Below are 26,798 nucleotides of genomic sequence, written 5' to 3'. Positions count from 1 at the left end.
TCTTAGTGATTTAGGCTGGTTAGGCAGACAGGACAGGACTAAAGTTTCCTTTCCAGGGCCGTTCACGCATACGGGACATCTAAAAACATGTGATCGGGTAGTGTCGATTCTCGTTTAGGGGCAGGGGGGCAAAGCCTTTTTAAGAAGGAACTCTTCTTCTTATATTTTCCCCTTAGCTTGGCAATACCGAGGGAAGATGAGAGTTGGCATCGGGCTTCAATGTAAAAGATCTTCTTGTAATTACTGTTTCTTCCAAAAGAACAGATATGGTGCTGTACTAACTTGCCATCTTAAATGTTCCGTGCAAGGAATTTAGGGCACTCTTGGTAGGTCTGATGTTTGTCTCCCTATGTCAGATATTTTTTTTGTTTGACTAGTATCACGGGTCTTTCAGCTCCTATGCATGCTTAAGAGTTTCTACTGAAAATCCCATCTGCTGTATGGAAGTTTGAACTGACTTCTATGCCAGCTGGACTGAAAAATTATCCTGGAAGATCTGTGAAGAAGACCTTGGGGACTGTAAAGTCGTTGCCAGCTTATTTGTGATTGATAATAAAGCAGATCAAGGCTTCAATCTTTAACATCCTAAAGTTTCGTTTCCTTTATCCACAGAGTTGGACGCGTTTTTTTTGGAACTTGTATCTGTGATCCAAAACTTGATTTGTACTCTTTCTAGCCGGACGAAGTGCGATGATGAGGAGATCCTGGTGAAAAGGATCCATAGACTAACTCCGGGATTATTTTTTGTTTTGAAACAGTTTTATCGCTGCTGAATATAAGTAGGAACCTCCTTCAGTATGCCTTAGAATGCTATTTGCGGACCTCTCGCTGGCATTTGCCATTTGCATATGATGGATAGATTTGGAGCCCGAGGCCTGGAGTATGAGAGTCAACGCCCATCAAAAAATCCATGCGGATGCAACCTTTGGTGGATCTCAGAGATACAGAGATACAGATCCAAGTACAGCCCATGAGACTACACTAAATTTTTGCCTTGCTTTCCTGATGGCCTTGAAGGCAAGGAGGGAGAGAAAAATATCTCCACCCTCATGTTCTGGAGGCTTTGTTTTATTTTCTTTTGTTTATCAATTAGAGTTCCTTGTGCAACTGGAAAGCAGTGGGTCTGTATCTGCATTGGGAATGTCTGTGCCCTGGCAAATGTCATCATTGCTGTAAAATGTCGTAGTTTTTTCATTGCTCCATCATATGTGGCAAACAGGAGAAAGTGAACATTAAAGATTTTGGAAGTACCCATTTCACCCTTTAACATGTCTTTTTCCATATGTGTACTGCCGAAACATGTGTTATGTTTCCATAGTATACTCCTCTGTCTGTTATAATGAATGATATTTAGTTTGGTCTTATGTTATAGGGTCTGAGTTTTTAATTGTAATATGTGAACCCAGGTCAATCCAGTGCTTCTCAATGGGAGGTAGATAGATCTTCTAAGATTCATGAATTTGTGTCTGTATAATTATGGAGATAGCTCATCTAAAATATTAAAAAAACAAGAAAACTATGGCCGCTTCCACACGGAGGCAGAAGCGGCCAGGTGCGGTATCGAGTCCACGCCAGTCCGATTGCAGCTGGGACCGCTCGCGACAACGTCCCAGAAAAGAACTATAGCGGCCGCTGGACACGTCAGCCGACTTACAGTCAGTTCCTCTGCGCCATTCAGCGCTAGCCGCCGGGCCTGGGGATTCGCTTCCCCTGCCCTGTCGCGACGGCTCTCCAGCATTGCAGGGCGGGGTAGTCCCCAGGTCCCCGGCGATGTGCCGGATGGCCGCAGGAACGTCGCTGGGTGAGAGGGGAGGATGAAGCGCCTTTGAGTTACTGCGTTCGCCGCGACGTGGTGTACCCAAGCCGGCGTTTCAGAAAACCCACGCTTTGGGGAAGCGTGGTTTGGAACTTGCCGCTTCGCTACCAGTCGGGCAGTCGCGATGCTGCTTTGCGCAGCAGCGTAATTCTGTGGGTGACAGATGACCCGGGACGGCATTTTGCCGCCCTCAGGCTGCCATATTCACCCGTCGCATGAAAGGGCCTATATATTGCCAGAATTGATAATACGACTATGTGCTTTTGGGGCTGAAAAGGCACCCAGGATCGGAGCCTGCAAACCAAACATCCTGGGACAACCTTCAACAAATAGTGGCAGGTAGAATCCCTGCACAAAATGTTGAGCGCAAGCTAAGGGCGAAACTGACCAGAGAGCAAAATGGTTGAGCAAGTAACAGCCTCTTTTCCACTCTGACACTTTTGCTGTCTGAAAAGCATGCCAGAAGCCACCTCTTTTTAAGATGTCCCCCAGACATCTTATTTGGGTGGGCAGAGTGAAAAGAGGCAGTCATCTCGTTTTGAGACGTTTCACAAATATCTTTTTTTTTTGTGCTGTAAAGCTGAACCATGATACTCTAGTCTGGTGGTGTGAGATCCTCAGATCTGCATTTCAGCACAGATATCCTTCAAAGCGACGTAATCGCCGCCGCTTGAAATGACAGAGTTGCCTTGAAAAAGGAGACACAGACTAAAATATTCCTTCTGCTGAAACTTATTTTTACAGAGTGCGACGAAAGGAGATGAAGCTCCTTTTGTTTCTTTGCCTTAACATTGCATCGCTAGTTCCATATGAAATTGATAAAGCTAATCCAATTCCCCTGCTTATTTGTATCTATGCCTGAACATTAACATTGCAAGCTCTAGGGGAAATTGACCATGCTGATCTAGTCACCCCTGCTTCTCATTGGCTGTTTCCGCACGGGCGGAATATGGCGGCCTGGGGACGGCAAAAATGCCGTCCCCAGGCTGCCATTTGCACAGGAGGCGCAGCTGCTGCGCAGCTGCGCTGCCCTTGCGCCGCCCGACTGGCGCCAAGCCAGCGTTTCCAGAGTGTGCTTGGAAGCGCACTTTCCTGGAAACACCGGCTGGGAGCCACTGCGTGCAAACGGCAGCGGCTTCCAGGGACTCCCCCCCCCACTCCCTCCCTTCACTTACCTTGTCCCTGGCCCTCCGGTGCATCGCCAAGGCCTGGGGACACGCCCCCCTGCCCTGCGACGCTGCAGCAGGCACGCAGGGCTGGGGGGCGTGCCCCCTGGCCTCGGCGATGTGCCGGAAGGCCGTGGGACTGATGAATCGCTGTGACGATGGCGCAGCTCTGTGCCGTCATCCCAGCCGGTTCCCAGACCGTCCATGCGGACGGTCCCAGCATCATCGAGTCGGCGTGTCTTATGCCGACCCGACTGCTTCCACCTCCGTGCGGAAGCGGCCATTGTGTTTTAGTGTTACATCACTATTTCGATATGACAAAGAAGGGGAAAAAATAAAAATCCTTTTGAAAATGGATTAAGAGGGGGAGGGGAAAATGACTGAAGGGGAGGTTGGCGACTATTTGGGGGCATGAAATGAAGGTATTGGGGGGTGAGAAACAGACTGTTTCAATATGGTTGTATGTTCAAGGGAATCTGGTTTGGAAACATAAAAAATGGATCAAAAACAATCTCAGTAAAAGTGCTCAGGAAAACAGTGGAGGAAAAATGAAATAAAACATTGCTGGAACAAAATGGAGAAGAAATGTGTGAAATTAAAAGAAAAATAGAAGGAAGGAGAATGATGTAACCCTTTTTAGGTCCCTGCTATTAAGTCAGTAAATAAATATGGATAACTTCCTTGTCTTAGGAAACCATGTGCAATATTTTGCAAAAGTGTAGTTGTGAGATGTTTTTATAAGGTGAATAGAAGATATACTGTTTAATGTTGTTGGTTCTGAACTGTTTCTCTAAAGCTGCCTGAAGAAAGTATTGAGGAGTATGCCATAGGGTTTTTGTTAAAAACAACAACCCCTTAATAGTTATAATATATAAATGGATGGTTCCTTTTGAACAGGGGGAATGATAATATTATCAAACATTTATACACTCACTCACACACACATGCATACACACACTCACAGACACATATCAGTTTAAAAAAGAAAAAAGAGAGACTACTAAGATGGAGGGCATGATAGAGGTTTATTAACCTATGCACAGGATAGAGAGAACTGACAAAGAGCCCCATTCAAAAGCAGAGGTGGAGGGTCACATCGCAATGCAGCCCCACCCTGCCACTTCCAAAAGGCTTTTTGGTGGTGCAGGGAGCAGGGAAAAGCCATGGACCTTCCCACTGCCAAGAAGTCCCATAGGACTGAATGGACATAGGCTGTTGAAAAGCAGGCATAAATCCAAGGGCTGGTGACCTGCACCTCGGGAGGGAGCCAACTAACTTTGGCTCTGCTCCCGGGAATGCTCCAACCTGTCCCCATGCTGGGATCTGAGCAGAATGCCAGTATAGCCCTGCCACTGCCCAGACCTCCAAGTTTTGTGGCAGTGGGACTGTGGGATGTTCAGTCACCAGTGTGTCTGCCACCTCCACTGGGTAAGTGCCCCAGGGAGGGCAAATACATCTGCACAAGGCTGTGCCACACCCTGTGGTTCTTTCAGCCTCCTCTTTGTATGAGAACTTTTTATCTATCCCCCCAAATACTAGAATTCGATGGCATCCAATAAGGCTGATGGACAGTAGATTTAGGATGTATAAAAAGAAATACTGCTTTATTCAAGAAGTCATTAACATGTGGAATTTGTTGCCAGTAATGGCCAAAGACATACACATCTTTAAAAGGGAACTGGGCAGATACATGGAAGATGGGTCAGAGGCCGAATTCCCACTGAAAATTTAATCTAGATACAACCAAGTTTCAATAGAATCGGCACCTTTTCATCCAGGTTCCAACATCCTCACTGCAGCATGTTTCTAGTGAAGACATCTAGGCTAGGCTAGCAGAACCAAAATTTCCGAGTATCTTTAGGAGACCCTCCTGATGGTACCACCCAGGTTTGGTGAAGTTTGGTTCATGGGGACCAAAGTTATGGACCCTCAAATGTGTAGCCCTCATCTCCTATTAGCTCCCATTGGAAACAATGGGGGATGGGGCACCCCTTTTGGGAGTCCATAGCTTTGGACCCCCTGGACCAAATTTCACAAAACCTGGGTGGTATCAGTAGGAGACTCTCCCAATGATACCACCCAGGTTTGGTGAAGTTTGGTTCATGGGGGCCAAAGTTATGAACCCTCAAATGTGTAGCCCTCATCTCCTATTAGCTCCCATTGGAGTGTTTTTTTTTTCCAAAAAGGTGCATATACAAGCAGGTTCAGGAAATTCCTGTGATAAGGGGTGTGGGAGAAGCGCCAGAAACGGAACTGATCAGTGTTCTGCAGTTCGGCAGTGGGGAGATCTCAAGGGAACCTGGATATTTTGGGTGACCATCCCAGGATTATTAGCCAGTGAGGAAATCACCTGTATGTGGTTACTAATCATAGTGACTAAAGGAAACCTCCACAATCAGAATCAATAAATGTTTGAATTCTAGTGTCAAGAGACAACATTTTGTTGGACTTCCAGGGCAATTGCTTTGCCACGGTATGACAAGATGCTGGATTAGATGGATTTCAGATCTGATTCAGCAGATCTGATCACTGTGAGGCAGACACAGAAGGGGGCCTGAGGCAAGTAAAGTATGGGGGAAACTACCATGTGGCTGCAGAGCCAGAGTTGCATTAAAAGCTGAATGGAAAATTGTCACCAAAATTGTGGAAGTAGCCTCTGACTAGCATCTTGGCTATAGGATTGTTTGCTTCCACCTTCTGTTGTTGATGTTTACAAATCACAAGTCCATTCTGCACAACCCAAATAAAACATTTTGAGACAGGAAATAAAATGTTTCCTCCATGGTGCTCCACAACATTTTTAGTCCGAAACATTTTATTTCCAGCCTCAAAATGTTTTATTAGCTGTTCTCTAGCAATTCTTTTTCTGAAAACATTTTGAAAACATTTTGCACTTGCTGTGCAATCTCTTTTAAGATGTTTCCCACATTTCCCGGACTTCCTCATTGGCACCATTTTTTAAGCTCATGCCAGCCCTTGTGCTGTATTTACATCAATATATTTTTTTTAATTTCAGGGGTTTGTGTCTAAAGCTACAAAGACACGACACCTAGAGAATCACAGCATGAGGCTTTGAAGCCTTGTAGCATTGGCTCCATGGAAGGTTTTTTTTAAAAAAGTAACAGTCACAATTTGGCAGCCAGGAATCATTTTGAAGGGGGGAATGTGAGCAAATGGGGGGGAATTTAAAATGTTTTGCAAATGTTTTCAAAACATTTTCAATGAGTTGTGCATAATAAGCCACAGATTACAAGTTTGCTCCGGTTAGCATTAATAAAAGTTCGTGATAGGGATGTAGGTATAGATTTTTATGGGGGGGTTCGGGGGGCACACCCCACCCACCTCTAGGGCATGGCCATGCCTCCCCAAACCCCGCCCCCAGCCTAGCGCTTATAAAAAGAGCTCTCCAAGGCTGGGGACAGCAGACTCCCCTGCCCTGCCCCCCACCAGCTGGGCTCCCAGCCGGCAGCCGGCAGTTCCTTCTGCCCTCCCCTCTGGGCAGAGGCATAGAGGGAAAATGGAACCCGGTGCAAAATCTGGGTTTTAAGGCCCCCCCCCCCAGCCAGCCGCTGTGATGCTGGAATCCACCCCCAAACAGCATCACTTTCAATGTTGTTTAAACTAGAGAGCCCAAATTCTCCTTTTAAATCCACCTTAAAGGGAGAATCTGGGGTCCCCAGTTAAACAACATTGAAAGTGATGCTGTTTTGGGGTGGATTGTCCCCCACCCTGAAACAGCATCACTTTCAATGTGGCGTAGTGGTTAAGAGCCAGTGCATTCTAATCTGGAGGAACCGAGTTTGATTCCCTGCTCTGTCGCTTGAGCTGTGGAGACTTATCTGGAGAATTCAGATTAGCCCGTGCACTCCCACACATGCCAGCTGGATGACCTTGGGCTAATCACAGCTTTTGGGAGCTCTCTCAGCCCCACCCACCTCACAGGGTTTTTGTTGTGAGGGGGGAAGGGCAAGGAGATTGTAAGCCCCTTTGAGTCTCCTACAGGAGATAAAGGGGGATATAAATCCAAACTCTTCTTCTTCTTTTAAACTGAGGACCTCAGATTCTCCCTTTAAATCCAGGCCAAAGGGGGTGGATTTAAAAGGAAAATCTGGGGAAATTTGGGGGGTGCCTGCTGTCAGGGGTGCAATTGTTAAGCTAGAAGCACCAAACTTGCAGGGTATCTTTAGGAGACTCTCCAGATGATATCACCCAGGTTTGGTGAGGTTTGGTTCAGGGGGTCCAAAGTTATGGACCCTTAAAGGTGTAGCCCTATCTCCTATTAGTTCCCATTGGAAACAATGCGGGATGGGGCACCCCCTTTGGGAGTCCATAGCTTTGGACCCCCTGAACCAAACTTCACAAAACCTGGGGAGTATCAGTAAGAGAATCCCCTGATGATACCTCCCAGGTTTGGTGAAGTTTAGTTCAGGTTGTCCAAAGTTATGGACCCTCAAAAGTGTAGCCCCCATCTTCTATTAGCTCCATTTGAAAACAATGGAGAATGGGGGCACCCCCATTGGGAGTCCATAACTTTGGACCCCCTGAACCAAACCTCACCAAACCTGGGTAGTATCATCCCAAACAATCCCTTAACGTTTCGTGGTGCTAGCCTAAACAATGCACCCCCTGCAGGCCAAAAACCGAAAAACACTAAAAATGTTTTAAAAACCCACAAACAGGGGGGTGGAGCTTCAGACATGAATGGGGGGGTTGAACCTGAGGGAAAAAAACCCTTACCTACATCCTTGGTAGTGCAGGAAAAAAGACAAACCTTAATTAAGATACTGGAAGAAATTATCACATTAGACTATTTTAAGGATCTAGTTAATGGGGCACATGATTTTGGATCCTGTTCTCTGATATCTTGAATGTTGTTAAGGGACAAACTATCATGTGGTTTTGGTGGGTTTTCCGGGCTTTCATGTGTTTACGAGCCCAAATAATTAAACTACCAGCATACCGCAAAATGATAAATAATATCGATCTTCAGTTATTATTAATAATTATCTTGCTGTTGAGATCCTAAACTATTTTTAGAACAGAAAGAGCACATATATCTCTGGTTAAATTTACACAGTCCATTTTCAATAATATTTAAAATATAATTATGTTTAATATTGCAATGCAAAACTGAGTTTAATGGTCTGCTATTTCTTCAAATATTATTCTAAATAGTACTGTTCTTGTTGAAATGATTTCCTCCTTTGGGATTTATGTAGATAAATAGTCATCTGTGATTTTTTCCAGGTTCAAATGGTTGATAGTTCAACATGCAGACACTTTATGGTCTATGGTGTATACTACTTGGAGAAGAAAAGAATTTTGCATGTTGTATTTTCTGCAAAGATTTCTCGTCATAATGAAGAAATGTATAATAAACTAAAGGAAATGAATGAATTATGTTTTCCCATTTTCCCTATCAAATGGTTTTCTGAAAAGGAAAGGTAAATGGCTTGATTTGACTGGAAATGTCAGGAGCTATGAGGAAGAATAACTATTAGAACATCCATGATCAGTGAAACAGTATTCAATCTTCTGTTATTTGTTTGCCAGATTTAGGAGACAGTATTACTGTTACATTATACTCCATTACATATAGAAAAACTGTTTTTGGTGACAGACTGATGCATATGTAAATATTACCTGCAGCTTTCTAGAAAGTAATTTTTTAAAGAATAAAGATAAAGGGTTTTTTAAATCTATTATATTGAATGTCTTCCTTTCTGAAGTTTAGAACTGTGCAAATACTTAACAATAAGGAATATTTACAGCTAGTTTTAACCTAGTTCTCATTTTAATCTAATTACCATATGGTTCAGCTTTATCAATTACCATATTGACTGTCAGTGATTATCATCATCATCATATATCTAATAGTGAAGGGCAAGCCTGATTGGCTGTTTACACAGGAGGAAGACTTGGAAGACCTCCCCCCCTCCCCAGGTTTGCAGAAAAATCTGAAAATGGGAATTGGCGGGAAATTTGGGGGAGGGATTAGGAATTACTTGGCGTGACTTGGCATGATTCACCTAGGTCTGGCTTCTTGCTAATGTTTAACAGCAGCCATCACATGAAAGTCAATGTGTAGCAGTGGTTAGAGTTTCAAATGAGCCCCACAGGTCTCTATTCTACCATGGAAACGCTTTGAACGACCTTGGCCCAATTATACATTCTTGCCCTAACTGAATTCACAAGTAGGGGTGGATTGGCCCTAGGCCAATGGCCTTCCACAAGCAATCCCTAGGTCAGTGGCCTCTCACAAGCAGCTGGGCCAGCCAGCCCTCTGACATGTAAGGCTGGGGGAGGCAGGGTAGAGGATGGCACCCTATCCAACTGAGTCCCTCCAAGATAAGGCAGCACCCAGATGAGTCCCAGGTAAGGCAAAGCAATAAATGGTGTCCAGTCAGGTCTCATTGAGACAAAGCAGAAGGCAGTGCCTTGCTAGGCCTAGCCAAACCCAGTGCAAAGTGAAGAATGCAAGTCTGGCAAAGATGAGGGATGAAGTGCCCATTTTGCGCAAGACCAGGGAAGCAGTGCTGGCCCTGTGCAAGGTACACAGCTCAAGGTGAGGTACATGATGCCACCCAACCTGACCAAGCCCCATGCAAGGCAAGGAAGAGGGTGGTGCTAGACAAGGCACAGGTTAGTGACCGCCCAAGATATGTACTTGGCAAGGCAGAGGGTGGTGGCTGGGCAAGGCAGTGGGGTGCAGAGTGCTCCACTAACCAAGTCTCACACAGCCAAGGATGAGGACTTCTGATGGGCAGCGCAGACGCCACACAAGCATTGACACAAACACACACACACAGAGAGAGAGAGAGAGAGAGAAAGAGAGAGAGAGAGAGAGAGAGAGCTCACAAAAATGTTCAAAATTATGTTCAAAATTATGGTACCTTCCCTTTTCTCTGTCTTTTTTCTCTCAACTTAGATTTGTCTCTGTACTGTGCTTTGGCCCTGCAAATTATTTGGTAACATTTTGTGAATGAGACCAAGCAAATATTATAGTTAAAGACAGTAACCTATTCAAGTTAATTTCCATCTATAATAGAATATATTCTAGAGATCTGTTTTTACTTTTCCAGAGTTCCCAATTCTGTGTTGACAAATTGATTTGCGTACATGTAGATTCCACTTTGGCTGGAGAACAAAGTTGGCTACAGTAGTGCAAGATGAATGACATTAATAGCCATCTGGGTTATTCATTGAGTCTTCTTCCATTGGGAGAAACACTGTTTAGGTCAGCTCTGGGACTAGCATGCTGTGATGCTTTAAAGGGTAAATTAATTTATCCATACTTTTCAGCTTGCTGTAGAGAATAAAATTGTAAATTGGACTGCTCTTTATCAAAGTTACAACTATAGAATAGATTCCTGTACTGAATGAATTCCAGTACAATGTCCAGATTATGGTTGAGATTTTAAAAATATATATCAAATACAATCCTGAACCATTTTTTCCCTGAAATAACATCCAGCAATTTGAAAGAAGCTAGATATCATTTTAATGATGACCACCTCTTATTTGTTAGGTAAAACAGTTGCTCTAAATCTTATGGATTTCAAGTTTGATTTCTTTATTGTTTTACCTACCACTTGCAAATAGAAAATAATTACTGCTACCACTAACTACTTGTGCTATGCTTTCCCCAGCACTGGTAGGAATTGCATTTTTAAATATTTATTATTATTGTTGGAACTGCTGTTATTATCTCTTGACTGGTATACTCAAAGCAGTTATCTAGGTTTTTTCTGCACAGCACAAATAAAATGTCTTTTAGACATTATAAAAACCATTTTGGCGTTTTTGTCCATGTAGTGCAAAACATTAAAGCATTTCAGTTGAAAACAGTTCTTTTTGCCACTGCTGTATGCCTCCCACCATTTGCTGAATGTTGTTCACCACAGATATTTCCTCTGCTTGCATTGCAGTCACCCGCCGTTTCAGCGTTTACAATAAATGAATAAAATTCATTTTGACTGCTGATTCTGCATCACATGTCATTTCCACCTGTTTTGTTTTCAATGAGGTGTCTTCGAAGCTACAGAGACTCGATATGGAAATCAACTGTCAATTCTCATATTGAGTTTCCGTAGCTTCAAAGACACCTCATTGAAAACATAAAAGGGAAAAACACATGTGCAGGCTGGTGTGCTGCCACAGCACATAGCATTGAGAAGGCTGAGAGCTAGGGCTGCGCTGACAACAGTTTAGCAAGTTATAATTCAACAGGTACCAAGTCCATGGGAGAGTCCAGAGCAATGTCAATCAAGCCAGGAACAGAAGCCAGGAATGTACACAGCAACAAGGAGAAGCTGAGAATCAAGGACAAGAAGCCAATTCATAGTCAGTCAGGGTCTGGAGACAACAGTGGTGTACAGGCAAGGTCAGGAAGAACACACTTTGCAACCACAACTGCAGTTCCTGCAAAAGGCCATTTATTCCTCAGAGCCATTTGCCTGGGACTGCTTTTCAGAGGTGGAGCTACCAGGGAACTGGGGTGTGTGTGCAGCAGGTGCATGCCTGGGGAAATCGCCCCCCCCCCCCACAGTGCCCCACTCTCACCCCCCCGCGGCGTCCACACACGCACACACACTTACCTTCGTGAAACCTTCAGGCTGGAGAAGCGGTCTGTTCCCTTCAGGCTGAAAACAGCCTGGTGGTAACTACACTTCCCAGGAGACCTTGCAAGTTCCAGGGTCTCCTGGGAAGTGTAGTTCCCACCAAGCTGTTTTCAGCCTGAAGGAAATAGTCTGCTTCTCCAGCCTGCACTAAGGTAAGGGGGCAGGGGGGTAAGGGCACTGTGGGGGGGGAGGCGGAAAACACAGAATGCGCACCGGGCACATTCTGGCCCAGCTACGCCTCTGCTGCTTCTGCAAAGGCTCTGGGTAACGCCTAGTCTGTAATCTTGCTGAGGGGCATCTCTCCTTTAAGGCCAGTCTCAATCGCCATCTGGAGAGACCAAGAGCTTCTGGCATCTTCCTTATTCCTGTTAATTAGCTCTGAGCCAGAAGCCTGTGTTAGTTCAGGCTCTACTGATTCAGTTGATGTCTGCAAGGCTCAGTTAACTCTTCTTCAGATGAGCTGTCAGCTGCAGCAGAGAGGGCCATGACAATACATGTGCGTAATTGGTAGCATGTACTTTAAACAGTTAAATAGTGGGCAGTCACAATGCCAACTGGGGAAACTTCTGTGGGGAACAACTGGGGACAACTGGGGAAACATTCAGCAAATGATGGGTGGAATGAAGCAGCAGAAAATGGCAGGCACGAGCTGCAAAGAAAACAAAACTGGAAGCTAAGTTGGGCAGGAAAAATAAAACATTTCCTCCTTTCTGTACAGCAATTAGGATTGGTCTTTTAGCATTTTAAAACTTGTCTAGAGCACAAATAAAATGTTTTAGGGGAGTTTCTCTCCCAAAACACTTTTTCCCATTCTCAAGAGATTTTATTTGTGCTGTGCAGAAGAAGCCCTAGTTAATGGCTTAACATTAGATTTGTATAATTTACATAAGATTTACAACATACAGAACAGTAGAATATTTGCTCTACTACGCAAATCAAAAATGTTTAAGATGTTCAAATATGTTTCCCTCCCCCCAGGGGAAAAATTGCTATAATAGAAGTTTGTATTCTCTGGAGGATTTTTACGGATAGAAGGGGGTAGTGATAGGCCTATTCTGCACAAGTCACCAAAAACATTTGCAGATTGCTTTTGATCCCTCCTTGTTTGTCCACACATCCCATCGAAATGATTCCTGGCCATGATTTTGAGTTTTTTATGTGTTTTTTAAATTCTCTATGGAATTAATGCTTCAGTTCCTCGTGCTGCAATTCACCTTAGCTTGTGCCATCAAAGCTTCAAAGATTTAACCCTCCAAAATAATAAAAAAGGAATGATGAAAATTAACAGGCAAGAAGAAATGGAGTGAGCTCAGTGACGTAATAGAAAATGGTGCTGAGGAGAACGTTTTGGGATGACAGCAAGGCATGGAAAACATTTTAAAGAGATCTTATATGTTTGAAAATGTTTTGAAAATGTTTCAGGCTAAAGAATCATTACAAAATAGGATGCATATAATACATTTCCAGGCTGGAAACATTTCAGAACATGGGGGCGGGGGGGGCGGGGGGGCAGGAGAGAACCATGTGGAACTCCACAAAGTAAACATTTTATTTCCTTTCTCAAAACATTTTATTTTTGTTGTATGGAATAGGGCCTGTAGTTGCCCACCTCCCCACTGCAGACCAATGATTATACCTCATGCTGTTCTGAAGGGGTCCGTTTTTTCTCAGGAACAATATTTAGGGTTGCTGTGGAAAGGAAGAGAGTGAATGTTACTCTGTGAAAATTGCCAATGTATCCAAGCCCAATATCAGTACTGTTGCAAAGTTTCTCAAGATACAGCATTACAGTTGATTTAAGTGGTGGCTTATGGTGGATTTATAGTGTGATCTTAGGAGGGGCTTAGGATGACAGCTAAGCCCCCACACAATTGTATGCTGAGGTAATGCCAGTAGGATTGAGCTGGAAGTGGACAGTATCAGGATCTGGTTGGGAGGACCATGATGTAGTCAACATCTTAATCTCTTCTAACCTAGGGTTCCATCTCCAATGCCAGTGTGATATTACATGTGCAAAACTGATAGTGTAAGTCTCAACACTCTCTTTGATATTAGTGGAAAGAAAAATTACTGCATACTTTCCATTGCCTACTGCCCAGCCCATAAATCAGATTTGGATTCCAACTAACTGCAATCAATGACAGCTAAGCTAAACATTATATAAGCCCACCAGTACACAAACATCTCTGATAGGACATGTGCCATAGGGCAACATAGCTCTTGTCCTATTTTGTAAACAAGTGGAAACTTCTGTGGTGAGTACTATGGAGAAAGCACACTTTGCAGGAAAATGAAGTTATTTCCTCAGATAGTCAAAGCTAGAAAAAACAAATAGCTAATATTTATCTCATCAGAATCCTTACTGGTATTCTGCCTCAGGACAGCTAGGACAGTGCATCCTATGCAGATAAACTAGGAAACAGCATTCTATACCTTAGTAAGGCCCCTTCCACACACACAAAATAATGCGTTTTCAAACCACTTTCACAACTGTTTGCAAGTGGATTTTGCGATTCCGCACAGCTTCAAAGAGCACTGATAGCAGTTTGAAAGTCCGTTATTCTGCATGTGCGGAATGAGCCTAAGATTGCTGTCAATAAATCTCCCCTCTCCATGCAATGTATAGTTATGATAGCCTCTTAGGTTTGTGTTGTTTCTGCTGGATATGGTGTTCTCTTGATGCACAGTACTTGCAGTCGCATACTCACAATTGCTCTTCACAGGGGCTTTCCCTCCCAAATTAATTCCTGATTTACTTGGGATTACTTGGGATGAGAGTAAATTTCTGCATGTGATCAGCAAAATATGAACCAAAGGGAGTGGTCATTGATGTCATCGTTGGTACACTACTTGCCACCCTTTTTTATCATGCATGTACTGTAGCAATAGATAATTAGTGAAAATGGCACATATATCAGTGGTATGGTCAGCATGTACATGACGGGGTGAGTCTCTTCCCCCTGCAAATTCTGCTTTGTAATCGACTGTAGTGATTTTAGTGGGAATCTTTCATGTTTACTTAATTGAACAGCCCTTTTGCAATCAAAGCAGAGAATCACACAGTTGTCTGAAAATTGCTCCCTGATAAAAAGACAAGAACAATGAACTCTCTGGAATCTTTAATGCTAGCATTGCATGTTCATGTGCTTGGAGTGAGAAACTCCATTGCTCTATGTCAGATCTATCTCCATTGCATATGGCTGTATCAAAGAGCACTATTCGATCAGAGATCCAGGCAAAGATGGATAATTCACCATTGTAATCAACAATGACTTTTCCAACATGCACAAATTAACTGGTATGCCCTGGTTGGTGTGCCTATAGGGTGTACCCTATAAGCTCTGACTGGTGGGATGGTTGTGTACTTGAAATTTGGGGCAACAGGCAGTGTCTGTACAATCTCTGGATGACTTATAAAACTTCTGTGGAAATAAGAGGAATGCTGGAGTGGCAGAGGGCTACCATGTGGAAACTGATACCAGTTGAGAAGTGAGTAGTGATTGCTCTGTAGTACCTTGCCAATGTGAACACCTACAGTGTCCACCTACAGTCTCCTTGTGGTGCATGGACACTTGGCTTCACAGCATACGGCAATTGATGTGTGATTGGTTGTTGACTTAGGAAGTTTGGCAGGGCATGGACTGGAGCGTTCTTGCTCATTTGCTGAGTTATGCATGGGGATGGATACTTTTGCGGGAGGTTGAGCCTGCGTGACTGCCTCCCCATTATTGGGGGTTTCCCTGAGATACCTTGGGGGTGGGGTAGACCATGGTGCGACCTGTTTGGGAGGTGGGCTGTCAATGGACACACACCCAGCAAGGGGATATCCATCAAGTGGCCAGTGCCCAGATGGCTCCCATCAACTTGCTGCTCCAATTCCTCAGCACCAGGCTCAGAGAATGGGGTTGTTGGGTTCAGCAGGTATGCTGCTCAGCGTTAAGATTCATCCCCTATGATGTGCCTATGCTTCCTTTGCCTGCAATTAATAAAACTGGACTGTGGCCAAATTTTATACCAGCAAAAACTTTGTCTTGTGTGTCGGTTGTGCGGCTGGTAACTCCCATCCTCCCCTCAGCTGGCAATACTTTATTGCAGCAGCCAGTATCTCAGCAGCCAGTATGGATTGCATAAGCAACAACAATATTGTCTGAAGGAAATCCCAAATGGATTCCATAGTTTCATTTTGAAATTCAAGGTGCAGAGCTTCCTTCTGGCACTGATATTTCTAAGGTTTATAGCATGAATATTTGTGGAACTTCTCAGGTACACAGGAAAAACACGTCTTTGTACATTAATAAAATAAAGGAAAAAAATCAGGTCTTATGAGGGCTAAATGGTCTTCAGAAACACACACATTGTTGAGAGGTACAGAAAGAAGAAGGAAGGGAAATTAGCCTGATTAAATCCCTGTTACAGAATCCTAGCAGGCCAAGCTCAAGACGATGTCGATATCCATTAATCCACGGCCTGGGGGCGCTAAAAATGCCGCCTCCCAGGTCAAGCTGCGTTATAACAGGCGCCGCTGCTGCAACGCGAGCAGCGGGCGACTCTGACTCCGCTTCCTTCGCTCTCTCAGGGCTGCCTCAGGGCCGCTTCCCTCAAACAAACAAACCCTTTAAAGGGGTGTTGTTGGGGAGGAAGCCGCCTTTCCCCGGGCGGCACGGTGCTGCAAGCAATCCCGCCAATCTGGAAGATGCTGTCATTCAGTGTTCTTCGTTATCGCTTGCTAAGGCCGCATTTTCACTCGTCCTCCTCCCACCTCCAGGGGTCGGAGGGCAGCGTGGGCTGCGACGCTCCAGCAGTGCCACTACATTTGAGGACACCGCGAGTGGGGGGCTTATGGTGAGAAGAGGCGGCTCCGCGCGAGCCGCTTCGCCGTCAGCTCGGCCCCGGCTCGCGACCTGGTCACTCCGCTCTCAGAACTCTTGGCCGCGTAGCACATCCTGAATCGCGGGCGGAAACGGCCCTAGAGAGACAGGCTTTGTGAGGTGGCTTTTCTAAATGATTCCCACCTCTGGTAATGCCTTGTGGGCCCTAGTTTGTGATCATTACCAATTGCTGTGTGCAATTTGTTTATCTAAATATTCAGATAAGTTGTAGTTGTATTAAATTAGGTAATTTATAAAGCTATGTTGAAACAGCATGTAAAAATGACTGAACTTTAATGAAATCTTTGTTCAACTTTTTAAAAAAGTTTTGATTTATTTATTTTGGCTTGTTTGCTTAGGGGCAGAAAGGAAGGTCTGTAAATAATTTAAAAATTCTTCAGTTTTTTTCCTGTTAGTGTCATAATTTATTTTTGTTTTCTAAGTGTATTCTAGTGACATAGCAGGAGGTAAAAGAGTGGTAGCTACATGTTTGTCTCTTACAACACTTCATGTTTTATTTGTATGGGAAATCACAGTACAATCTATTCAAAGACAATCTCAAGATTGTTTTGATTCATTCCACACTGCCCACCTGGTGGTTAGAGAGTGAACTATTACTTTAAAGAATAGTTTAAGTATCAGCCACGTTTAGGGCAGCAGGCTATTTTAGCAAAGAGAGCAGTTACATGTTACAGAAGTGAATTATTCTGCATGCTATCAAGGAAAATGCAGCTAGATATTATGTGTTAAGTCCAAAGAGCAAACGTGTGGAGGAAATTTTACATTCCCTTTGTAGGACTGGACTTGCAGAAGATTCTCTTTCTGTTTGGGTTTTGTTTAAATCCAAATCTCTGGCAAGATGTTTGAAATCACCAAAACGTTTAGTGTTTCTTTGTTAAATAATGAGGTAATATTTTGCTAGCAATTATTTTTTTCTTCTTCTTTCTTCATACGCTTCGAAAAGATTCCATTCTCAATTTGAGAGATTTAAAAGGGGGGAAATATAAATCCTCCTTTGCTGCATTATTTAGGTCCCCCTAATCAATCATTTTAGATAACAGGACTGTCTTTTATTTGCAGTGTTAATCAGCTGCTGTTTCCTAGGACATTATGCCACGTAAGGCTTCTTAACTGCACAGAGTAGGTAGTTATTAACACAGAATTGGCTTCTGGTATAGTCCATCTGGGCTCTGTATGAGAGAGCTTGCTAGCAGTTCCTGATGCTGAGATACCCGCAACCTTTGGGATGTATGCATGGTGGAGAGGGACACAGTGCTATGAGATCACTTCTTTTAAGGGAAACTGTCATTAATGAGTCAAGAAACTGCTCATTTATGGTAAGGAAGAAAAGGGAAAAGGCAGTTCTGTAATTTCAACTGGAAAATGGAATAGCCATGTTTTAAGTTTTTGAGAGGAGGGAGAGAAAGAGAGAATGCATGGAAATTATACTTTTTCTTGGATGGTTCCTGGCTGATGGCCAAGAGACTTTATTGAAAATCTTGATGCTTTACAATTTGTGTCATTCCTGGTGATGTAGTGGTCAGCCCCTTACCTTGAAAGATGAATAGTCCGATTTGAAATCTGATAATAAGACTGACTTTTTCCAACAATAGAATTATGCCTTTGTCTTAGAGAGAGAGGACTCTGTGGACATTCATGCAATTGTCTGTTAGTTTTTTCTTTGCCTTATTTTTTCTTTCATTTTAAAAACCAAACTGTTTTCTTTAAGATTGCACTTGTGCGTTTTTGGATGTTTGTGCACAATGGACACAAAGCATATATTTTGAAATTGGCAAGCAAAGCTAATTTGTTTAGGACACAAATCTGCAATTGTTTTTAGACAAAAAGCTGAATCTTTCTGATGTCCAGAATCCTCATTCAGTGACTAATGAAGTATGCCGAGACAAGAAAAATGATGGAAAGAAAATTTCTTCATTCCTGTTTATTTTTTTAACCACCAATGAAATAATAATTCAAAATAAGCATTACAAGTAAAATTGTTCGGTTAAAATATTGTGTTATCCTTAGGGTACATATCATGCCATTAAATTTACTTGTAAATGGTTCGATATTTTCAGTTTTGAACTGTTTAGTTAAATCTTCATTAGTTGGAGCAGTGGAATCCAAAGAGAAACAAAATGCTTGTGATGATTTAAACAATTCATGCCAGTGTTGCATTAAACTTAAAATTTATCAGTGATTTGACTGTGTCTCTTTTATAATCAGCCTCTTTGTGTGTTTTGCATAATTATAATTGAATCATGGATGTGTAAGTTATATGTTGTTCTTCAGTGAAATATAAATAATCATATATCGTAGTCTGTTATAATATTTTACTGTGATTTTTTAATGTGGTAGAACCTTACAAATAATTTCAATTACAAATAGGTGATGAAATATTTCTATTTACTTTATACAATGAACAAAATATGTTTAGTAGTGAACACAACAATGAAAGCACTAATGCTACTTTTTATTGCTACTAATGCTACATGAAGGTTGCGTGAAGGAATTATTCCTCCAATCTATGCACACTTTAAAAAATTCTTCTGGTTATAAATAAAAACAACACAAGCCTTTTCAGTCAGTGGCTGAAGTGTGAAATGTTTGCAATACGGCTTTAACTGGAGATACAAGTACAAAGCAACTTCCAATTCTTATCATGACCACACTTCAAGGCAGTCTAATTTATAGGGTAGTAGGTCATTTGTCCTTTCTTTTAAACCAGATTAGAAGATAAATAACACTCTTGAAAAATATTTTAATTTCATACTTGAAGATATTGGTTAAAGTGTTATCTAAGAAACACTGTTGCATTAATTAGGAATCCATTAAAATGTATGTATTGCATGTGAACATCCTCTGTTATAAAGAAAACTTGAAAAATATACAAAGTTTAAAACTTATTACATCTATGAATAAATATAGTTAAAATGCACATAAAAGTGTCTTTGTCATATCTTTTATAGCCTGGGGCAGAACATTAAATATGTTTTTATCTGGGAAGTGATTGTGGAGAAAAATAAGGTGGTTCAAATACCCTGTAGTTCACAGTAATGTACAGAAGAGGTGTGAGACTACAGTTGTGGAAATTTGACCGAAGTGTAACACTTAGATGTCATAGTGTTGTAAACTCTTAGGTGTGGCATCAGTGTGTGTTTGTAAGTAATGGGGCAAGGGGGTAAAGAGGTGTGAATAAAAATCCATCCATGCATGAGTGCTGTTCTTAAACTGGCCCTTAATTACTAGACACAAGCAGCAGTTCAGAAATCTGGTCTCTGTTGTTGTAGAGGTCACCAAATCATTAACATTGTCAATCTGGCAGTAGCTAATTTCAATAGCACCTGATGTTGCAACGCCTCCTTTAGTTTCCCTAGCCAATCGGATCTTGCTTTCAGCTGACAGATGGTCCCATAAATGGATGTAAAAAGGAAAAGCTGTTAGCCAATTTCATCAAGGCTCTGTTCAGTTGTTATCTACTTTCTAAAATCAGGCAGCTTCAGCACAGTGCTTCCCCCCCCCCTCCTTTTGCTGCATCATACATCTGCACTCTGTATTTTGTGGATTTTTTTTAAAAAAAAAGATACAATAACACATTTAATTCCCTGAAACCATATCAGATCTTTAGAGGAACTGAAGCCTTGCAAGACCCATTATTTGCCATTAAGAATGGTTATGGTAGGTATTAGCAGTTTTTAAGATCTGTTTGTTGCAGCAGTATTTCCTAGTCTGTGTATGGAACATATAGCTTTCCCCAAATCGTGTTTTGATGAGTCTGTGTTGTCACATGAGTTTAGTTTGCTCCCCGATGGCTCGCTTGTTAAATGTCTTTCTCCCTTCATGTCTCTTCCTTCTTTTCTTTCTTTGTTTCTCTGCATTTTAATTTTTGACTAGTTTTTAATAAAAGGGCAGTAAGGATGTAGTGTGCCATTTTAAGGTCATTATAATTTCTGTCTTGGAATAAAGAAAAGGCTGCTTTCCAACAGCAGCCTGCATGTGGCCAGCTGAAGGTCTAAAAGAGGGGGTTGGCATGGTTAATTTTCCCATATTCACATGAAGGCAACACACATGGAAAATGCAATCCTTGAAAAAATAAAATAAGGCAATGCGTTGGACTGATACTTTTTGGTCTGGAGTACTGCGCAGTAGGCATGGTATTTTTTTAGAGTGATTTATAGGAGCTTCAGTAAATGCTGCATATTGTATTTCAAAGAGTTTCCTGTCATGACCTCATAAAAAGAGGAGGCGGCTTGTATGTGTACCAGTGTCTAGTATATGCCGATTTGTTGCATCGTTGGGCAGGAGTTCTGTAAGAAGGAATGTCAGCTTTTACATAACGTTCTTTTTGCTTTTGACACTGTGAGGGGCTGTAAGGGTCCATCTTTGTGATCACAGATGGAGTGGAATGGCTTGAAAATGGTAAGTGAACACTGGCAAGGAACTGCTTATATGTTTTGTATGGCTTGAATGGTTGTGAATCATGCTTGCTTAGGATGGCAGACTGTGAACCATAAATAAAACTATTGGTCGTTTTGATTTCTAATGAGGGCACCTACGTATGTAATGTGTATGTATAACTGTTATATAAATATAGGCAAGTGTAATGGCACTGGGTGTTTTATTCTGTGATCATGCTTTCGGATGATCTCCGCTGACAGTCTTTGTACTATATGCTCAGCACATGATGCCTTTTAATCTTCATTTGTGCTACACAAGTGCTAAGTTGAATAGAAACCTAGTAACTGCATGTACCATTTCCCTGGAATCTTAATGTTGTTGTGAAATAAGGGTGCTTTCTTTTCCCTATTCTTTGATGCAGAGGGAAGTTACAGTCATCAATGTGATAGTAGTATTTCTATTTTTAGAGTATTCTTCTGGCAGAAAAATCAGAAACTACACGACTTGTTCCCCGCCCTCCCCCCCCCCCGTTTTGCTTTTTGCGCTTCCCATAGATAGTGCAAAATGGCAAGATCAAATACAGACTTTTGAATCTTGCAGAACAGAGCAATTCTTGGAGGGGGTTGCAGGGGGAGAAAAATAGCATTAACATTCACCTCATTCTCCCTACTTTTGTTTCAATTAAACATTTTGCAGGCATTGGTCGCCTCTCTCTTTGGATACTTATTATAAACTGGGGAACAAAGCTATGGTCTTTTTCCTATTCTTATAGGATTTTCTTTGTCTAGCTGCTTGTTTTGATGGGTGTAAAACAAATAAGATTAGACTGAGCAGCCGAACTGTAAGCGATAGCTGGGAGGAAAAGCCAATGAAAGGTTGCCGGGGAAACGAGCATAGGGGAAGCTGAGTGGGGGAGCAGGTGGCAGTCATGTGGGAATACTGCAAATAATGTAGAAAAAAATTCTGGGGCTACCTCAATTATCTTTGCTGTTCTTTGTGGCACTCACAACTTTAATTATTCTCTATAAATAAGTGTTAATTACATATCTGGGTCCATCTTACAGTTATTTTTTAAAAATCTTTTTTTAAAGCATCTGTTCTTTTTCTGCATAGGGTGGGTGGGGGCACTTAAACCATTTTATTACTGATGTATAATTGCAGATGCATGTAAGTGCAAGGATTGGAAGAAGCAGTTCATTATAAAGACTCATGGTGCTGAATGGAATTGATTCTCTCTCATAATATTCCATCAAATGGAAACTGTACACAAACTTGTAGTCAAAGATTTTTTTTTACGTTAAGCGCTGTTGGCAATGTGTTTGTGAAATGCAGTGATTATATAGCAGAATAATGTTCACATAACTGCCCTCATTCATTTCATGTATGGGACAGTGTTTTCCAAAAATAATGGAGCCGTACTCCTTTTCCTGTTCAACTTCAATTCCTACAGTATCATGATCTTGTATCCCAGTATAATATCCACCTTTTAAAAAGTGGTATTTGCTTCAACATACAAACTAGGTACTTGTAAGTACAAACTTCCATATCTGTTGCTAATTTTTATGGTACAACATGTTGCTGTATATAAAAATTAACATAGCATAGTGGCATCTATTAAAATACCGTGGGGGATGTTTAAAGCACGAGAGAACATTATAGTTTGAGAAGTGATGGAAATATAATGAAAAGGGGCTAAAGATAATCATATGTTGGATGTATGGCCAGTATAAGAGAAGCACATTAGAAACACACAGCACACTTTTTATGATTGGCAAGTGTTACATTATTGCTCATTTGCACAGGATTAAAATGTAATAATTTTAATAGTGTTAAGAGAAGGATTAAAACTAGCCAATTTAACTGATGTTTCTGCATTCTTCAGGGTAGACGTAATTGTCCTATATAACACAGGAAAAGAGAGGTATGCAGATTCATGTATATGATACCCATTTTTGTGACATTTCTACCTTTTTAATATAGCCATAAGCTTCATCTTGCATTCAAACTATCAAACTAGCCATAAGCTTCATCTTGCATTCAAACTACCCCACTCACACCCCAGAATAGAGTCGGTATACAGCTCCATTGTTTTCTGGTAGTTTTGGTAGTTTTGACAGTTTGTCTTTAATTTATTTACTTTATACACTTTTTAATATTCAATATTAAGCAGTACCAGATTTTTTTTTTTCTAACCCATGTATCTCCATACACCAATCTGTTACATTTTTGGTGTCTGGAGATTGATGTAATGGCCACTGCTTCAATGTGTATCTAACTGTTTATTTCTTGTTAGCTCAAACATTTAGGATTTTTTTTTGATCAAGTATATAAGACTTATGAATAGAATCTCAGTCTGTTGGAGAAAATCCTGAAAAATGTGTGAGTGGTTTAAGATAATTGCTGCAAATGAACATTTTATTGGAAAGCTAAGGCAAGTGACAAGTATGTAATGTTTAATTTAGATGTGTACATTTTTTCAGATTTTAACAGGTGAATAACTCTGATTTAAGAGGTGTTAAATTGAAAACATCCTTCATATTCAGTTCTTTCTATTGCTGTGATATAGGGAGGTACTCTTTCTGCTGGCTCTCCATCCTTATTTTAGTTTCGTTCATTTTACCTCTTTCAGCTGCTGATTAAAAGCACCAAAATGCTGTTTTAAAAGATTGCAATAAAAGGATGACCAAGAATTAACCAATTCAAGAGAATGATTTGGTTATATCTTGCTCTTAAAAGATGGGGTATGGTCCTGTGCCTCTGAAGCCTAAGTTTAAGTGGAAGATTCTCATTGTTCAGGAACCTTACTCTATTGTTCTTGGACATTTTTTCTTTTCTTTTTTAATTATGCACATTTTTGGCTCCATGGGTAATGGTTTTCAGACTTTTCAGTACCTAGAATGTGCTAGGAATTCTTTTACTAGAAACTGTTTTTATATGCAGCGTGTCCTACCTATGTATAACCTTAATCAGAGGTTATAATTCTAGATTGCACATGATTTTCCATAAAGTATATAGTGACCCCTTGCATTTAATAAAATAGTGCTAAGTTTAAAAAATGGGCATGCCTGGTGGGCACTTAGGGATGAAATTTTTTAATATATAGGCAAATATATATACAGAATGGTACATGTTCGTTCCCTTGTGTGCTGTTTTTACTCTATATATACTTAAGTGCCTTTGAATGTATACTGATTTGACTTGGGACATCTTACTGGGTACCCTCTGATACATTAGCAAAGACTGCAATGCAGTATTTTTTTCAATGTCATTAGGGTTTGCGGAGAGAACACTTTTAAGAAATATTATGCAGGGCTAAATCACTGATGGGATTAGGTTTTGCAAAATTAGCTAATATATTTTGGAAAGGCAATTGCCCATCTGCCATTTCTGCTCTTCTGTCAGAGGTAGAAGAGCAAGTGGGCTATTTGTGTGGTAGAAGAAGCTTATGCAAGTGAGCCATGTGCACGTTTGTAGTCCCAAAGTCATTGTATAGTAAAACTAAATACACTAGGTCCTCTGCAAGACCAGACAAGGTTGTTTGAAATGTGCACAGTTCCTATAACATCAGACTTCATAATCCAGTGAAGGCATGATTTCCTAATAACTTTTTAAAGGCAAATATAGCTTTGCTTTCTCAACATCTTGAAAAGTGTTTGGGCTAAAATGACAGTATGCCTTACGTATTGCTGTTTATCATAGATTTTTTATGTTCATGGAAGCTATTAGTGATGCAAAGATTTCGCATTTATATTTTATTTTATTGATAGTGATCTGAACATTATTGGGTACAGAACACATTTATAGGTCACTAGTCACAGCATAAGCAAAAAAAAAAAAGCAAGAAATCTCCTTTAACATATCACCACATAAATTGTGTGAAATTAGCCATCCGGGATGGGGGATGGGGGGGAAGCAAGGAAAGCATGAAGGGGTAAACTTGTTGGAGTGCCGTGATGCCCTCTGAGAGATAATGAAAGATAGATTTTTGAATTGGTATAGAAGTGTGAAGGCCATTGATTTAATGTCTCAGTAGTTTGACTACTCAGTAACTTGGTTGTTTACACTTTTAATTATTATCCCTTTTCCTTCTTAAAATGCTGGCTTGGAGCAGTGAGAATGAGTTCTAGCTGTTCAGCATTCTGACAGCATGATTTTGTAACATTAGGATTTGTTTTGTTTTAAACACATTTCTGACTAGAGAAAGGATACATTTAATACTCATAAAATTTTGATTATGTTGTCATGTATAACCTGAGATTATTTCTATATTAATTCATTAGGAATTACATCCATGGCTAGGGCTATTTATTTTCCACATTAACTATGTTCAATTGCTTTAGCCATTGCAAAGCTTTTGTGCCTGTGGGGCCCTGTTCAAATAAAGAGGGGAATGAGAGTAATTCCTGTACATTATTCTTCCCTTAACTGTACCTTTTAATATGAAGTAGCAATCTAGAAGAGCCAGGAAATACTGAGAAGCAGCAAGAAACCCTTAATTAAATTGGATAAAAAGACAGTGAGAACATAGAAGAAATAAGGTCATCTAAAGGCTGACAGTGCTTTTTAGAAATTCTCTGAAAGGCTGTCTTGGGATATATTTAGGAACAGGAATGTATATAAAATGCTGAAGTACTCTCTTGTTGCTAAGGTGAACATAGTTATGCCTACTATTACATGGGTGATGAACAAATGAGATGGCCTTGGCCTGGCCTCTTAAGAGATACTTCAACTTGAAATGAGCGCCTATAAGTAAAACAAGAGGAAATGGTGATTGCTATGGCACATTTGATTATCTCCATATGAAGAAGTGCTGAATTTGGTATTAGTGCAGTGTGTAGGGCGGCATTTTAGTGAGATTGATAATAAAAGGGAAGTTGTTTTGCTTGTTTGTTTTGAAATTGATGCAAATGAGTGTAGAAGTTGTACGATCATTTGTAATGCTTCAAGGAAAATCTATGCAAAGCACTTCTGTGTTCACTTAAGTGTTTCTGAGTGTTGACATTGGACTGTGATTCTGCTGGAATCTTTCCAGTAGTTAACATTTTTAAATTCCAGGTGCTTTCGCAACACTTATTACGTATTTTTTTGATGAATGACAGGACACTTGGACACTTTTCTCTAATTTATAATTCTCTGTAGATGAGTATATTGAGTCTAAATACTTCACTAGATTTTTCCAGGTCAATTTGGTTGTACATTAATATATGATAGTACTTCATGTTGGTCAGTGATGATATTGGCATAGCTTATTTGATAATCTTTCAAAGATTCTTAGCACATTCCTACTCTGGTTTGCACCTGAAAAATAGCAGGTGGCTCCATCTTAACATTGTGCTCTCTCTTATCATGTGAAAGAGCTGCGAAAAATGAAATGTAGCAATAAACATTTTTAAAAGCTTTTAAAGTGGAGTGTAAGTAATGGTGTGTTTTTTGTCTACTCGTTTTCCCTAGTCAAGCTTTTTGTTTTTTATTTTTCAAATAGCACCATTGTTATCTTCACACGTTTTTTTTCTGGCAAGATACAACATTTAACAGCTAAGACTCCAGTTTAGTAACTATTTATAGCTTCATAGTCTTCATTTTCAAGAAATTCCAAGTTATATTCCAGCTTTTCCACAAATACAATTGCATGTGTTTTAGTGTTTTTGTCATTCAAGAGTATTCTTATTTTCCCAGATTTATCACTGCTAAAGTGCACTGGTAATTAAAATTAGACAGCTTTCATATGAGCATTGTTTTACTACACATTTAGCCTTCAAAGATTTCTGTCAAATGTATGTAAAATTGAAATCAATCTGTTTTGTACTAGCTAGTGTATAAAAGACAAAGGCTGACATTCTGCACATGGGCTTCTAAAATCGCATTGACCTCTAAGGAAAAAGCAGCCTAACTGTAGATCAGTTGTCAAAATGTGAATTTATAGTACTGT

At 40.9% G+C, this 26,798-nt stretch overlaps 1 protein-coding gene across 5 annotated transcripts in view; it reads left to right on the top strand.

The window, feature by feature from the left end:
- Nucleotides 1-17,660: 17,660 nt before the first annotated feature.
- Nucleotides 17,661-26,798, top strand: part of ELAVL4 (ELAV like RNA binding protein 4) — a 139,287-nt gene continuing 130,149 nt past the window's right edge. The window contains exon 1 of one of the 5 annotated variants that reach the window (XM_048495708.1): nt 17,661-17,808. In XM_048495708.1, the coding sequence (XP_048351665.1) occupies nt 17,692-17,808 (117 nt within the window). In that variant the 5' untranslated portion in view covers nt 17,661-17,691. Of the gene's footprint in view, nt 17,809-19,935; nt 20,150-20,616; nt 20,891-26,798 lie in introns of those variants that run through there. The other 4 variants (XR_007244452.1, XM_048495709.1, XM_048495711.1 and 1 more) reach the window with 4 other exon arrangements.

Source organism: Sphaerodactylus townsendi, linkage group LG05 (genome assembly GCF_021028975.2).
Source record: "Sphaerodactylus townsendi isolate TG3544 linkage group LG05, MPM_Stown_v2.3, whole genome shotgun sequence".
Classification (NCBI taxonomy): Eukaryota; Metazoa; Chordata; class Lepidosauria; order Squamata; family Sphaerodactylidae; genus Sphaerodactylus; species Sphaerodactylus townsendi.
The sequence above is the reverse complement of the archived record's forward strand: the minus strand, read 5'-3'. Positions and strand labels throughout refer to the sequence as shown.